Below are 14,786 nucleotides of genomic sequence, written 5' to 3' on the forward strand. Positions count from 1 at the left end.
AGTTCGCAGAAGACCAGGGCAATGAAAGGCCTTTAGTCTCATAACTCTTAACTCCACGATCCCAGCAAACAAATGCAGGAAATCCATTCGTCTAACACAACTGTGGCAGTTTAATTATTTAGGTAAATCAAATAAAGCTATTTATAAAATATTAAAATATAATAAATTATGAAATAAACAAATACATTTATTAAATTTCATTCTAATTAAATAAAATATTTTATTTGTAAAAATTTTTTAATAAAAATAATGTAAATTATTAAAAAATATTTAATTAAAATAATTAATAAAAAGTTGTATTTTTTATTTAAATTTTTAATTGTATTTATAGTTTTATTATATTACTATTATTATTATTATCATTATTTATTTATTTTGATCATTAGCCTTTTTCCTTTATTTAAAAGGATACATAAATTCAATAATTAAATATTTATATTATAATAATACATTTAAATAATTTAAAACATTAAAAATTAAATGAAATTTAAACTATCAAATTTTTATATGAATAAAAGAATTTATTTTATCAGCTTTTTAAATCTTAAGACTTAAAAAAAAACTTTTTCAAAAAGACTATACACATATTATTGGCTGTTTACTAGTACTTATAAAGCACATATTAATGCCTTATTCTACATGACTATATTCTACATCCCTTTATCCCACCCAATACCTAAACTTAACAACTACCTTACTAACTATTAATAAGCAGTAATATGTATTATTAATATACATATATTAGCCTTTATTTTATTGGTCAGTTGGGAAAAACTGGGAGATCTCTTCAAATGTTGGGAGCAACACACTAGCCTTGGTGACATTCAGATGCTCACTACAACTAAACCTTTACAGTCTCTTATTGGAAATGTTACGATAATGAGGGACTGGGAATGTTGGGAGCTGTACCTCTTTGGCGATTTGAGCGGCCTGCTGGTTCCTCCGGTAGAAGATCTCTTTAAAGTCATCCATCCAGACCTCAGCCAGACGCACCTGGTTGCGAGCGATCACCTGCGTGCCTTTGGGGAAGGTGTGCGGACTCTTAGTGCGAAACACGTGACCAACGACCGAACAGGGGATGATCTCCAGCTGCCCGCCGCACTGCCACACCTGAAGGACGAGAGCAGGAGGTCAAGACTACAGAAAACAGCCTCAATTAATGAGAGGAAAAGGAAGAGCTTTATTTATCCAATACACACACATTAGGAAACTTCATGGACACATTTTTAAATAAAGACAGTGTTGTTTAACTAGTTTCCCAATCCTTGCTTTTGTATAGTCACTGATTTAAACTTGTAAAGCGGAAATGCCATTAGAGTTGGAAATTGATTCATTTCCATGAATAGATTCAAAATTCTGACTCAATGATTCATTTGCATCACCACTTAAATGTTCACAAAAGTCCCTACAAAAGTAAGTTAATGTGAATTTAAAAGGATATTTCACCACTGGAAAGATGAATGTGTATTTAAATTGGGTAATTTATGTAGTAGAAATGTGAAATTATTTTAGAAGTTGGTGCCTTCTAGACTGAGAAAAGCCAGAAAATGTATTTTTGGCTCATGTGGATGAAAGACAACAACTCCCAGAATGCACTTGCTCCCAGAATGCACAACATTCCCATTCCCAGTCCTACAAGGCCACTCCCAAGCCACGCCCACCGGTTACAGAGGGCAGTATCGGGAGAAATGATACAGCTAGGCTACTAGTCGACTCGAAACTGAAAAGACGGCGTTTTATGGTGAGATCCCCCTATGGGCGGGTTGAACACATGCGGAACGAGCTCCTCCTACTGGCTGGAGTCTCTCAACTCTGGACAAAAAAGCCTCTGATGACGATAAATGACGATTTTTGCGTCATCTGAGTTTTTTTTCCAGACACACAATACATCTCTCGTCTCAGGGGGACATGAGGGAGGGAAGCACAGTCACTTGAAAATACTACCGGGTTTCTTATTAAAGCTTAATGCTAATCGGTGAAGTATCCCTTACATTTAAGTTACATACACACATCTTCTACTTAATTTAACAGTTAATGTGGTAATTTCTCAAATAACTAAAGAACATTTAGATACCAAGCAATTACAATAAAAGACAAAACTTAATATAATTTTCTTGCCGTGAATCTCTAAAAGTGTTTGATCCATTACATTGCAAATGCAGAAATCAGTCTCGCTTCATTCAAGGTTGACAATCAATATACACTACCATTCAAAAGTTTGCAGAGTTTATTTGAAACACAAATCTTTTGTAACATTGTAAATGTCTTTACTGTCACTTTTGAACAATTAAATGTGTCCTTTCTGAATAAAACTATTAATTTCTTAACTTTTGAACGGTTGTGTGTATGTGCAAAGAACGACCTAAAGATGTTCATAAACAAGGACTGTGTAACATGAATTTTGACTCACCCTGAAGGACATTTCAATATTTTCTCCTCCCCAAATCTCCATCTCCTCATCATAGCTTCCTACATGGTAGAAGTAATCTCTGGATATGGAGAACAATCCCCCTGCGAACGTTGGCGTCCTGCGAGGACAAATGCGATTAAAGTGTAAATGTTTCTCTGCTTTGAATGTTTTTCATTAGATAGAAAATGACTGAAATGTGTGGGGGGTTTTTTTGTGTGTGTGTGTGTGTGTGTGTGTGTGTGTGTGTGTGTGTGTGTGTGTGTGTGTGTGTGTGTGTGTGTGTGTGTGTGTGTGTGTGTGTGTGGATAATAAAAGCATTTAATGGAAAACAAACAATTCACTTCTGAGTATTATCAAATCTATTTAATCTTTCAGTAAAAGCATCTAAGGAATAGTCATGTTGTTCCAAACCTTATGGATTGTGAAAGTCATGGTATGAGTAAATAGTTTTCATTTTTGGCTGAATAATTCCTTTATTGTAGGGGGGTAATGGTTCAAATTACTCACGGTTTGGTTTGTATCACGGTTTTAGGGTCACGGTTTCGGTACGGTTCAGTATGCGCTATGTTCAGGGAAAAAAGGACTACTGTCAATTAAAAATAAAGAAAATAAGAACAAATGATCAAACTACAAGCAACAGCACAAATAAATACAATAGAGCAAATGATACAAATAAATTAAACTGTGCTTCTCAGGTTTTTCAGGTTTCCAACAGTAGTTTTCAGGTATAATTGAATAAAGTAATCAAATGTAAAACAACTGCATTTGATATATATATAGAGAGAGAGAGATGCATATAATCTCCACTGTAGAAATGAAATAAAGATTCATAATTTTTAAGGTTACAAAAGCAATTCAGTCAAGAGCAGTGGGTGATTTCATTGTCTTTTGTTGTTTGATTAACATTAAAAACACAAACAGCAGGAATATTAGGCTGCTGTCACTTTAAGAAAATGCATGGAATAATGCAAGACACATGCACTCTTTCTCCACTGTTTACGTTTACCTACTATGTTTGCTAGGATACTCGCCAAGATGGGCATGTTGACATAAGAGAACTCAATATTTGCGAGCTTTCCATGTGCGCGCATGCGTGTCCATCGACAGAAGCATTAGCTTAACTCATTGCATACGCATTGTTATTTTCAGCAAACCATATTATAGATGCGTATGCGTCGTCAGATTTTAGATGAGCCGCGGTGCAAGCGCGTGCCGAACCGTGGGTGGAGAGCGGTACGGTTCGTTTTTTTTTTACAGAGAACCGTTACACCCCTACTTTATTGTAAAGCTTAATGTTTCCTTACTTAATTGGGTATGTCTCATCTTTGCGCCTCTGTTTCTCATGATCTGGAAGGGTTTCCCAGCCGAAGGACAGGCCCCAGTCGAAATTCCCCCGGTTATGGTGCTGTCCGTACGGTGAGGGTTTCATGAACTCAAACGTGTTCAGGTCAATGGTGGTGATGTCAGGACTCACTACGGCAGTGGAGTTCTCCGCTATCCTGGCCAGCAGCGGCTCAAGCCATCCGTGGAAACATTCACCTAAACAAATGAAGCATGATAAAGCTGAAGCATCTTGAGAAGTCTGAGAAATCAAAGAGGACCTATTATGGTTTTACAAAATGTCATGAGCGTGAAAAGGGTCTACGAAGTTACAAAGAACAAAGTCCATATTATATCAGTGTCATTGTTTCTGGACTCCCTGAAACGCCCCCATTGTAGTCTTGAGTTTATATTCCGGGAATATTCCTCATTTAAATAATTCCCGGCAAAGGCATACACAGAATAAAGGGGCGGAGCCTGGTTGAGTTAGTTAGTAGTGTGTTGAAACTTGCGGTTATGGTAAGGGGCGGGACATTTCAGAAACACGCTGAAGCGATGGACCAATCACAACACACTGGTCCAGCCAACCAATCAGAGCACAGTGTGCTTTTGAGAAGGAGGGGCTTAATGGAAACAGGAACTAAACAGAGCGTTACTGACAGACCAGGAAGAGAGGTGCTGCAATAATGTCAGATATGGGGAAAATAATGTGTTTTTTGAACATTCAAGCATTAAACCTATTCTAGTAGAGCCCAAAAATATAGATCAAGACTTTGCGCATAATATGGCCTCTTTAAGTTTGCAAACTTGCATAGAGTATTTCCAATCCTTAGGCTAAATCATCCCCTCTTACTCTCATTTACTTGAACGTATTTACTTACAACACTCAGATGAATAAACACAGCCGTTATGAATAAATAAGACTGTGTTCTAAATCAATTTGAGCAAATTGTTGCATTCTGCCTGATCGTACCCCAGTCAGCCACACCAGCGGAGGACGCAAACACGGTCTAAATAACATCATGAATGTTTAACAAGCCTAAACTCAGACGAAATTAAAAAAGCATCAGATTCTTTCCAGCGCAGAGCAGCTCTAACTGACCACAGGCTTGTTATAAAGAGTATGTTTTTATTAAGACACAAACCCTATTAATGTGAATCCAGCAACTTGAGTGGGAGTGATTTGCTCTTTAAAATGGCAAGTCGCTCATATAACTCAGTGATTTCGCATGCCAGAGTTTGGCTACTCACAGTGGGCATCCAGGAAGGTGAGCGTGTCCCCTGTGGCCACGGAGGCCCCGAGGAGCCGGGCAGTGATCAGGCCCTTTCGCTCACGCTGGCGGACCACGCGGACGATGTGCAGCTGTTTCAGATACTCGTCCAGTTCGTCCTTTAGTCGCTCTGTGAGAAACAGAAAAGTCAAAACAATTAAAAACAATAAAAAATTTCGATCAATAATTGTTAAACATTCTTTACGCAAAATTCTAAGGCATGCATGCTTTCACAGAGAAGGGAATAACAGAATGCATTGCAACAAGCTCAGTACAAAATGCATACAGATGGAAGATGAAATGGGAGAAATGTCTGTTATAAAAATGTAATATTTTGTGGCTTCTAAGATCTAAGATTTTTTTTTTAAAGAAAAGAATACTGTTATTCAGCAAGGATGTATTACATTGATCAAAATTGACAGTAAAGACATTTATGTTACAATTTTATTTTATTTTAAATAAATGCTGTTCTTTTAAACGTCTTATTCATCAAAGAATCCTGAAAAGAGTGTCAGTTTCCACCAAAATATAAAACAGCTGTTTTCAACAATGATAATAAGAATTTTTTTCTTGAGCAGCTGCGTAATGATGCTGAAAATTCAGCTTTGCATCGCAGGAATAAATTACATTTTAAAATAAATTCATATTAAAAACTGTTATTTTGAATTGCAATAATATTACTGCTTTTTTTATGTATTTTTGATCAAATAAATGAAGCCTTGCTGAGCATAAAAGACCTCTGTCACAAAAAAAAAATCGTACCAAATCCAAACTTCTAAACGGTAGTGTATATTTAATATGTGTGTGAGCACTATAATGCTTATTCAAGTATTTCTATTAATATCAAGCATATGCATAAAAGCATGTCCCTTCGGTTTGCATGCTCCCTTAGAAGGCAGCTGCCTATGTAGTCAGTATGAGGTCAAATCAAAGCTGTTCACTAGTTTTTGAAACCGATTTCAGAGTCGTTTTATTTATATCATGTCAGTCGGTGCTCTTTTAACTTCTAAATGTTACTGCATATGGTTAAACGTCTAACATTTTGCCTTCAAACTGATTCAGTATTCTGTCAGGATATGTCTTAGATTCAGTATGCTGGGATAAAAGATTTAATAATATATCTAAAAGAGCAGGACAAAGCACAAGCAGTACCTTTAATCTAGTAGATATGGGTGTGTACGTATTCATTAAGCATAAATATCTCCTTTCATGAGTCTGCAGTTCCCAGCAGCCCTCAGGGCAAAGCCACCGACCAGCACTTTGGCATAATATTATATATTATACAGAACTGAGGAGTAACTAGCTAAAAATAGTGATGAATACAGTAACGTCAAACAGAAGTGTATCATTTCTGCACAAACTAACAGCACTAAACTGAATCGAAATCATTCAAAATGACTGAATGATAAATGGTTTATGGGGGCGAAACCCCCATAAACCATTGCACCAGACCAGGATTAGTCTTTTTCAACACCTTAGTCTTTTTTTATTCTCAGCAGGGAGGGTTGCTTGACCATTTAACTACTTTAAATTATGAGTTGCTTGGGACGCTGCAGTTTAAGAGTAGCTTTCCCAACACAGACAGTATGATTTATGATATCACATAATATGTATTATCCTCTTCAGAATCATTTAAGAGTAAAGGTGTAAAACACAAGCCTGCTGAAAGCAGCTGAAATGATTCACAGCGGCGCTGCGGGACGTCCTATAGGTTTTGGCTGCCTCTGAGGGCAGGGGTCAACACACAGAAGACTGGTCTTTCTCAGCGGAAGCTGGAACTGCTTGAGAAGGAGAGACGGAGGGTGTAATTAAAAGAAGAGGGAGCGTAAAGGAATAGTTGAAAGCCAATTCCCTGGCTTTCATTCCTCACACTGGCGGGCTGCCAAGAGAGAAAGTTCATTCCCTGCGGGACTCAACCAGGGCAACGGATAGATGCTTATACTAGTGCAGTGGTTCTCAACCCAAAAAATGCATATCTGGTTTGTTTTGATCTGAAAATCAATGCTAAATTCAAATAACCAAACGCAACTATTTAGACTATTATTCAATTGTCTGGGGTCAGTAAGAATTTTTTTTTTTTTTTTTTTTTTAGAAAGCAATACTTTTATTTGGCAAGGATGCACTAAATTGATCAAAAAAACTATCAGTAAAGACATTTAGAATGTTACAAAAGAATTCTATTTTGGAAAAATGCTGTTCTTTCTAACGTCTGAAAGAATCCTGAAAAAAGTATCATGGTTTCCATAAAAATTGGATATTTCAACATATAATAATAAACCTGCTAATAATCAGAAATGTTGTGCTTGAGCAGCAAATCAGCATATGAGAATGATTTCTGAAGGATCATGTGACACTGAAGACTAATTACTGTATTTTTGATCAGATTAATTCAGCCACGGTGAGCACAAGAGACCTCTTTTGAAATTGTTTTTAAAAAATCTTACCAACAGCAGTGTAATTGTGCATATTTCGGAAAGCAATTGCTTTATTTGTCTTTTGTTGTTGCTGTAAAAAAAAATGTGCCCAATCAAACGCTATGGTATTTTGGTGCAAATTCTTCTGCAAGTCAGTCAAAATTTGTCAGGTCCATCATCCTCAAAAACCATGATCAAAACTACACAATGTGAAAGAAACCAGACTACATTAAAGGGTTAGTTCACCCAAAAATGAAAATTCTGTCATTAATTACTCACGCTCATATTGTTCCAGACTTTCGTTCATCTTTGAAACACAAATGAAGATCTTTTTAATGAAATCTGAGAGATTTCTGTCCCTCCATTGACAGCTACACAACTGAAACTTTGATGCTTCAAAAAGTTCATAAAGAGATCATAAAACTAATCCATTTGAATCGAGTGATTTAGTCCACAGTTTTTGAAGAGACTATCGCTTTATATGATGAACCGATTTTATTCAGTCTTTTATTCACATTTAACATTGATCAGCGAACATAAACAAGCTCAACCAAATCTGCTTGACACGCAAGAACAAACCTCATTGGTTCTTGCTGAAGCTCAAACGTGATGCGTAACGCGAGAATGAACCTCATTGGTTCTTGCTGAAGCTCAAACGGGATGCGTAACACGAGAATGAACCTCATTGGTTCTTACACGTCAAGTGAACATGCTTGAGCTTCTGTTTACCACAACTGATGTGTGTGTTGATGAATGATATAAATAGTTATGTGAATAAAAGCCTAAATTTAATCTGTTCATCATATAAAGCGATCGAGTCACTTCAGAAAATCTGGACTAAACCGCTCAATTCATATGGGATTATTTTTATGATCTCTTAATGAACTTTTTGAGGCATCAAAGTATTAGTTGTGTAGCTGTCAATGGAGGGACATATCTCTGAGATTACATAAAAAATATCTTAATTTCTGTTCTGAAGATGAACAAAAGTCTTACGACCTTGGAACGACATCCGTGTGAGTAATTACTGGCAGAATTATCATTTTTGAATGAACTATGCCTTTAAACACGAGTCACAGCGAGGATACACACTGTGTGTTTGTTTTAGTTGCTGAGAACATGAATCCATTGAAACTCAAGAAACTTAACTTAATTATAACAATTATTTTGCATACTGCCAAAATTAATGCTGCAAAAAATTGCAAGGTTTGATTTTAAAAACATTTCTTTCTTTTTTTTTACCAATGTTGAGCCACTTGAGGTCTAATGTCAAATATGGCTCCTGAAGTAAAACCAGTTCGGAAAACCAGTCGCTCTAATGCTCATTTTCCTGGTCCGCCTGTCACAGATCTGTTTTTTAAGAGTCCACTGATACCCCCCCCTTATATCTCACTGACCGAGCAAAACTCCTCTGAGAACATTCCCAAACAGCTCTGCTTCCCGTAGTAACAAGCGGCCAGGTGTCAGCAGGCCTACAAGAATTCTGTAAAACGGGTTGCTTGAGTGAAACCGGACGCCCATTAAAGCACATGATGGTCTCGAGGGACCGCAGGCTTGAGGTGAGTTACCGTCAGCGCTGGCGTCATCCACGAGGATGATCTCTTTGAGGAGCAGAGCAGGAGAGGTGTGCAGGACGCTGTAGACGGTCCGCAGTAACGTACTCCACGCTTCATTGTGGAACACGATGATCACGCTTGTGGTCGGCAGGGGCGGACAGCGCCGGAACGTCTGCTCGATGCATCTGAGAGAGGGAAAATATGAAGGAAAGAGGGGATTTTACTCAATACGACTGTTTGGCCATTCATTTTCCGAAAGACTAAAACTTTTTCTAGAACACTTTCATTACTTGAAATAAAATAAACATGAACTTAAATTTTTTTAAAAAAAATAAATACATTTAAATTAAAAAAAAATAAATTAAAAATTAAATTAAAAAAAATAAAAAAAAAAAAAAATAACAAGGCATACTAAAATAACTAAAACTGAAATAAAAATTAATAAACTCTATTTACTGTCTATATATATAAAAAAATCGAACTAATAAAAATGTCAAAAACACACAACAAAATTACTAAAACTAACTTTTTTTTTTTAAAACACCTCCATATATGAACTAAACTATAATAGTATCTCAATTAGACTAAAATAACACCTACGATTGTAGCAAAACCAGCATTAGAAAAGAAAAGGAAAGTTTGATTCATTTCTGTGAGTCAGATTAAACTGCCAATTTCAATTAATCAGTTCAACACTGACTCAACATTTCATTTCCATTATCTCTCAGGATTTGTTTTGGCATAGAATTACTGTACATGTGTTAAAACATTTTATTTAAGATATTTGTGTAGCACTTTATTTTACAGTCCTGTTAGTCACATGTACATGCTATGTACTTATTTTAGTGATTACAATAACTGGGTAATAACTAACCCTGAACCTACACCTAAACCTAACCTTAACCCATGTAGTTACCTTATATTAACCAGTACTTTCTTGTAAGCACGTACTGTAAAATAAAGTGCAACTGATATTTCTCTACTATGTATTTTTATATTGGTGCATATTTGAATTATTTTAACTAGATTCTTATTTTACTACCAGGCCTTGTCTGGATGTTATTTTTCAGTTGACTAATTATGTGTTGTGAGACACTTTGTAAAACAATGAGCGATAGGAATTTGTGTATATCCGGGCAAGAACAAACGTGTTTAATTAGAGAAAAGCTCATCTTTGTCTCAGTCTGTAATTAGTCACAATATCTGCATAGACGTGTTTAAATAACTTGTCTGAGGAGAAAAGCTATAGTCTGTAGTTTCACAGAGCCACTGATTATCCAGACAGAGAAATCAATTCTGCTCTAGATTATATGCAAACAAACATTCTTGTATAAAGTATTTTGAAAAATGTCAAGTAAAGAAACACTATGACATGAAAAATAAGAAATATTTTAGATTCTGCACTATTTGTAGGTGACTAATCAAGTAAATGATTGACACTGATCATGTGACACGTACAAATATATATATATATATAGCGAATGTATAAAAGAACAAAACTGCCACATAAAAATGGCTAGATATTAAAAAATGTTTTAAATTAGTATAATGTTAAATAGAAGTCTTAGACTTGTGCACTGTACAGTATATGCAATGGAATTATACCATTTCGAATTTACAAGGTTTTCTTCTTATGTTATTTATTTATTTATTTATTTTTGGTTTTGGGTTCAGCACTCCATAACCCACATCAGAAGCTGATTCAGCAAAAAACAGATCACACTTTTGAGTTTCAGTTTTGCACAAGGACCCTCTAAAATGTTTACTAGAGTTTCAACACGCCTATTTTCTAAAATATCATTCCTTTCAGCTGAACATTTACAATAGTAAGGATTCCCACACTTTTTGACTAATGAATCTCCACTTCTACATGACTTTTCCAGTAGGCGATGACTATTGGATGATTCTTGTTTTAAAAATAATTTCTCTAGAGACTTCATTCACAGGGCTGTTTTTATGAAACATGAAAAAACATATTAAAAAAAAAATGTACTAAAAAGTTTTTATGAAAAACATTAACCAATGCATTGGTTCAAACATGTGATTGAAGAATTTTTGCATAAATTCTCACTTTCAGCTCAATTAAAGTATTTATGCAAGAATGGAATTCTTGCATAAATACTTTAATTGAGCTGAAAGTGAGAATTTATGCAAAAATTCTTCAATCACATCTGTTTTTCTCATGTTTCACGAATGAGCGCAATATCCAGCAGATTAAACCATTAAAGTTGGCATGAAACTGAAGCTGCGATAGTATTTTCTTCCCTATTGTGACGAGTGAAACTAGACAAAAATGTAGGGCGGGACTTGATTTTGTCATCTGTAATTGATTGGATGGTTGTGGTTTGCTATTGGTGGATCTCATGTGATTGACAGGTTGGTTGTCCCGCCCTCACCCCAGTAACCACTCATCAGAGAAGAGAAGAGATGTCGCTGCAAAATTCCCTGATATTTCTGTGGAAACCCTGAATATTTAAATATGAAAGAGACAGATAATACATTAAGACAATACAAATATCCTGTCCAGTAGTCTGACTAACCTCTCACTCAATCAAATGCTGCTATAACTGAAAGACAAACACAAAGCAAACCGGTGGTACGTACTCTGGAGGTCTGGTATCAGGGCCGAGGTCTCTGCTCAGAGAGATCCGATCACTGGCGTACAAGTTAAAGCAGTGCTTCTCCTCTCCTCTCTCCTTCTCTTTTTGCTCCAACGAGCCCAGATTGTCAGTGTGAAAAGCCTTCCCAGAAGCCCCTGGGGCGCTGGGGTTTTGCTGTGGCCTTTCCAGGACCGGTCGTAGTTCAGCGGTCGTGTAGTATCCGGATAGACAGGCCGGACTGCCCTCGCGCTCCTGCTGCCTCACGGGAGCTTTGATCTGCATCTTTGGCATAGCGTCCCGGAAGTTATTCACCGCCCCAATCACCATCCCGAGAACGCCATCCCGTTTCTCCACTATCCCTTTGAGCCAGGGTTCGTCCTGGGGGTTGCCCTGGCTGACCACCTCTCGCTGCATCAGAAACAGGAAAGTCACGAACACTAAAGCCACGATGGCGAGCTTCCATGGGTGCAGCCGTCTGCGCATGAGCCTGCGGAACAGTGGCATTCTTCTGAAGGAGTTCAGAGAGTGGGAAACAATGCTTCACCTGACACGCTCTCTGTGCCAAACATCACCGCCTGTCCAACCTGAGAACGGGAGAGAAAGGTGAGCACTAAAAGATGACACTGCAGAGCACTGCCAACAACTTAAACACTTCTGACGACTGGCTTGAGAACGGAAAACTCTGGAACTCCGCTTCTGAACATCCAACATAAATATTTTCTTTGATATTTAAGCCTCTTTTAGGTGGCTGGGAAATCATTCTTCACATGAGAGGTAATTTTGTGAATTTAATTACTTTAACAACACTGCCTTGGGGTAAAACTTTTCCAAATGATAATTGGGACTTTTAACCAATGGAAAAGAATTAATCATATTACAAACATCAGACAGACATAAAATAAAAAAAATTTGATTTATCATAATAGTTTTTTCTTTCAACTCTAGAATGTATGTTAAGGTTTCCCCCCTTATAATGTGTAAGCCAACGTAATGTGAATCAAAAGTTAGATGCATATTCTTTACTAAAACACTTTTTTGTCAATGAAAATACATTTTAATGACCACTTACATGCGAGATGGGGGAGTGTTGTCACAGAAATTTGGAGAAAAGCAAATAACACTTTGGGTAACATTTTATTTCAGTGTCATTGTTACATATGTTACATGGAGTTACTATAGTAATAACTATAAATGATGCATAATTACATGTAACTAACCCTAACCGAACCAGTAGTTCTTTAGTATTTACTTTATTACTCAGTACTTAAATGTATAATTACAGTGTAACAAAGACATCTTAAAATAAAGTGTAACTACACTTTGCTATTTACTTTCTTTCCAACTAAATATAAACCTGAACATGAATATGATATTTAATAACAAAGTGTAACAAAGACACCTTCAAATAAAGTGTAACCACACTTTGCTATTTACTTTCTTTCCAACTAAATATAAACCTGAACATGAATATGATATTTAATAAACCATTTAATCCATATAAGTAAAAACAATTAGTTCACATGGTGAGGTATTCCTGGATGACAGATAAAAATCCATTTAATGCCACAAATGTTGCTTTATGTATCATTTTGAGTAATTTTAGGGTTAATCATTATAGCACAATAACACCATCTGTCCAAACTATGAATCAGTGTCCAGTAAAGAAACAGAAAGACATACCGACTTAAAATTCATGTCAGTTCATATCCAAAAGAGTTTAGAACTTCAACAACGACTGTCCCGGCGATGTCAAAGTGGCGCAATCTCAACAGGACTTCCGCGTCGTGGATCCAGGTGCGCGTATTTCAGGTAAACGGGGCGGGGCTTGCGTGACGCGTGCGTAAACGCCACATCATTCATTCTCTTGTAGGGTGAGTTCAGCAACGTCAACATTTAAAAAGAAAAGTTGCTCTTCCACTGAGAAAGTTGATCAATTTATAAGAGGAACATTTTAAAAAACGCATTTGTATGGCACTTGACATAATTTCTTTATTTTGAGCACCCTCCATACTTTTTTTTAGCTTTGTGAAAAGAATAATTTATAAAAAAGAACATTCTACTTTTTGTTCTTTTTTAAACTGGATTGTCACGGACATGCCCTCCGCTGGGATGTTGTTAGGAGACACGGATCAGGAACGCGTAAAATCAAGAAGAAAGGAACAGCGTGCGAGATGCTATTCTTTCTTTTTTTTCTTCTCTTTTTCAGTAATTTTCTGAGCGCAATCGGTGTTGCCTTTGGGGGGTGTTTAAGCATTAATTAGTAAAGACAGACCTATAATAATAGGCTACACACCCCACATCACAGCTATAATATTTATGTTACACAAACCTAACTCACCCACAACCGATAACTGGCTTCAACTATTTCCATGTCTCAAAGTAGGTGTTGCGGTTCATCAGAATAACTGAGGCGAAATCGTCGCGCGACATCAGTGATGGATGTCACGACAATGATAAACTCACTTAGACATATTACCTCAATAAATTACCCCTATTACATATATGGTAGATGTAGAAAACACTTACCAGACATGCTCAGCCTGAGGATTTTAATCACCGGGTCCCCATGCACATGGACTTATAAAGAGCTTCTGTGTTTGCAGAGCAAAGAAAAGAAACCGGACACGAACCGGACAAGAGAAGAATACCAGAGAGGCTCAGTGTTCATCTGTAGGATACTAGACATTTAACTTCCCACTGTGACTGACTCTTGCTGGAGGTTGACATAGGCTATGAACATATGCCATCTGATTATGTATCTCAAAGTTTATTTTTTTACATCAGGCTGATGTGGATTTATTGCACAACTAAAATTCTTTACCGTAACACTATAAGCTAAAAGTTTATTCTGTAAACCTTGCAAAAATCGACATCTAAGAGATTATATTTGGCCAATTCGAAGAAAAAATATCCCTGTCTATATAAGTAAAGTAGTAATAAAAGTAAAAAAAAACAAAAAAACAAGCAAGATAGCCTCTTCTACTTAGAGTATCATCATTTTTGTCAGCCATATTGAATATATGTTGTCATAAATTAAAATTAAAAATAAACACACACACACACAATTATTTCTTCATGGTCCCAATATCCCAAGGTGACACGAGTCCCCATGAGTCAGTGTGCTTTCAGGTTGAAGACCCCGCTGGGATAGAAAAACAACACACACACACGCGCGCGAGGTGGTGTTTATAATTGAGGAGGCACATTCCAAACTT

General features: G+C 36.6%; 2 protein-coding genes across 3 annotated transcripts in view; one reads left to right on the forward strand and one right to left on the reverse strand.

The window, feature by feature from the left end:
- Window positions 1-14,237, reverse strand: part of galnt3 (UDP-N-acetyl-alpha-D-galactosamine:polypeptide N-acetylgalactosaminyltransferase 3 (GalNAc-T3)) — a 19,866-nt gene extending 5,629 nt beyond the window's left edge. Inside the window, exons 1-7 of one of the 2 annotated variants that reach the window (XM_082174706.1) lie at window positions 14,098-14,237; window positions 11,576-12,155; window positions 8,984-9,156; window positions 4,982-5,131; window positions 3,715-3,949; window positions 2,411-2,528; window positions 910-1,110 (exon numbers count right to left, since the gene is read on the reverse strand). In XM_082174706.1, the coding sequence (XP_082030832.1) occupies window positions 910-1,110; window positions 2,411-2,528; window positions 3,715-3,949; window positions 4,982-5,131; window positions 8,984-9,156; window positions 11,576-12,075 (1,377 nt within the window). In that variant the 5' untranslated portion in view covers window positions 12,076-12,155; window positions 14,098-14,237. Of the gene's footprint in view, window positions 1-909; window positions 1,111-2,410; window positions 2,529-3,714; window positions 3,950-4,981; window positions 5,132-8,983; window positions 9,157-11,575; window positions 12,156-13,251; window positions 13,364-14,097 lie in introns of those variants that run through there. The other variant, XM_082174705.1, reaches the window with a different exon arrangement.
- The window catches only part of csrnp3 (cysteine-serine-rich nuclear protein 3), a 264,623-nt gene that overhangs the window by 60,367 nt on the left and 189,470 nt on the right, over window positions 1-14,786 (forward strand). The window lies entirely within an intron of this gene.

This window comes from Leuciscus leuciscus (assembly GCF_965113295.1).
Source record: "Leuciscus leuciscus genome assembly, chromosome: 7".
NCBI classification, from domain to species: Eukaryota; Metazoa; Chordata; class Actinopteri; order Cypriniformes; family Leuciscidae; genus Leuciscus; species Leuciscus leuciscus.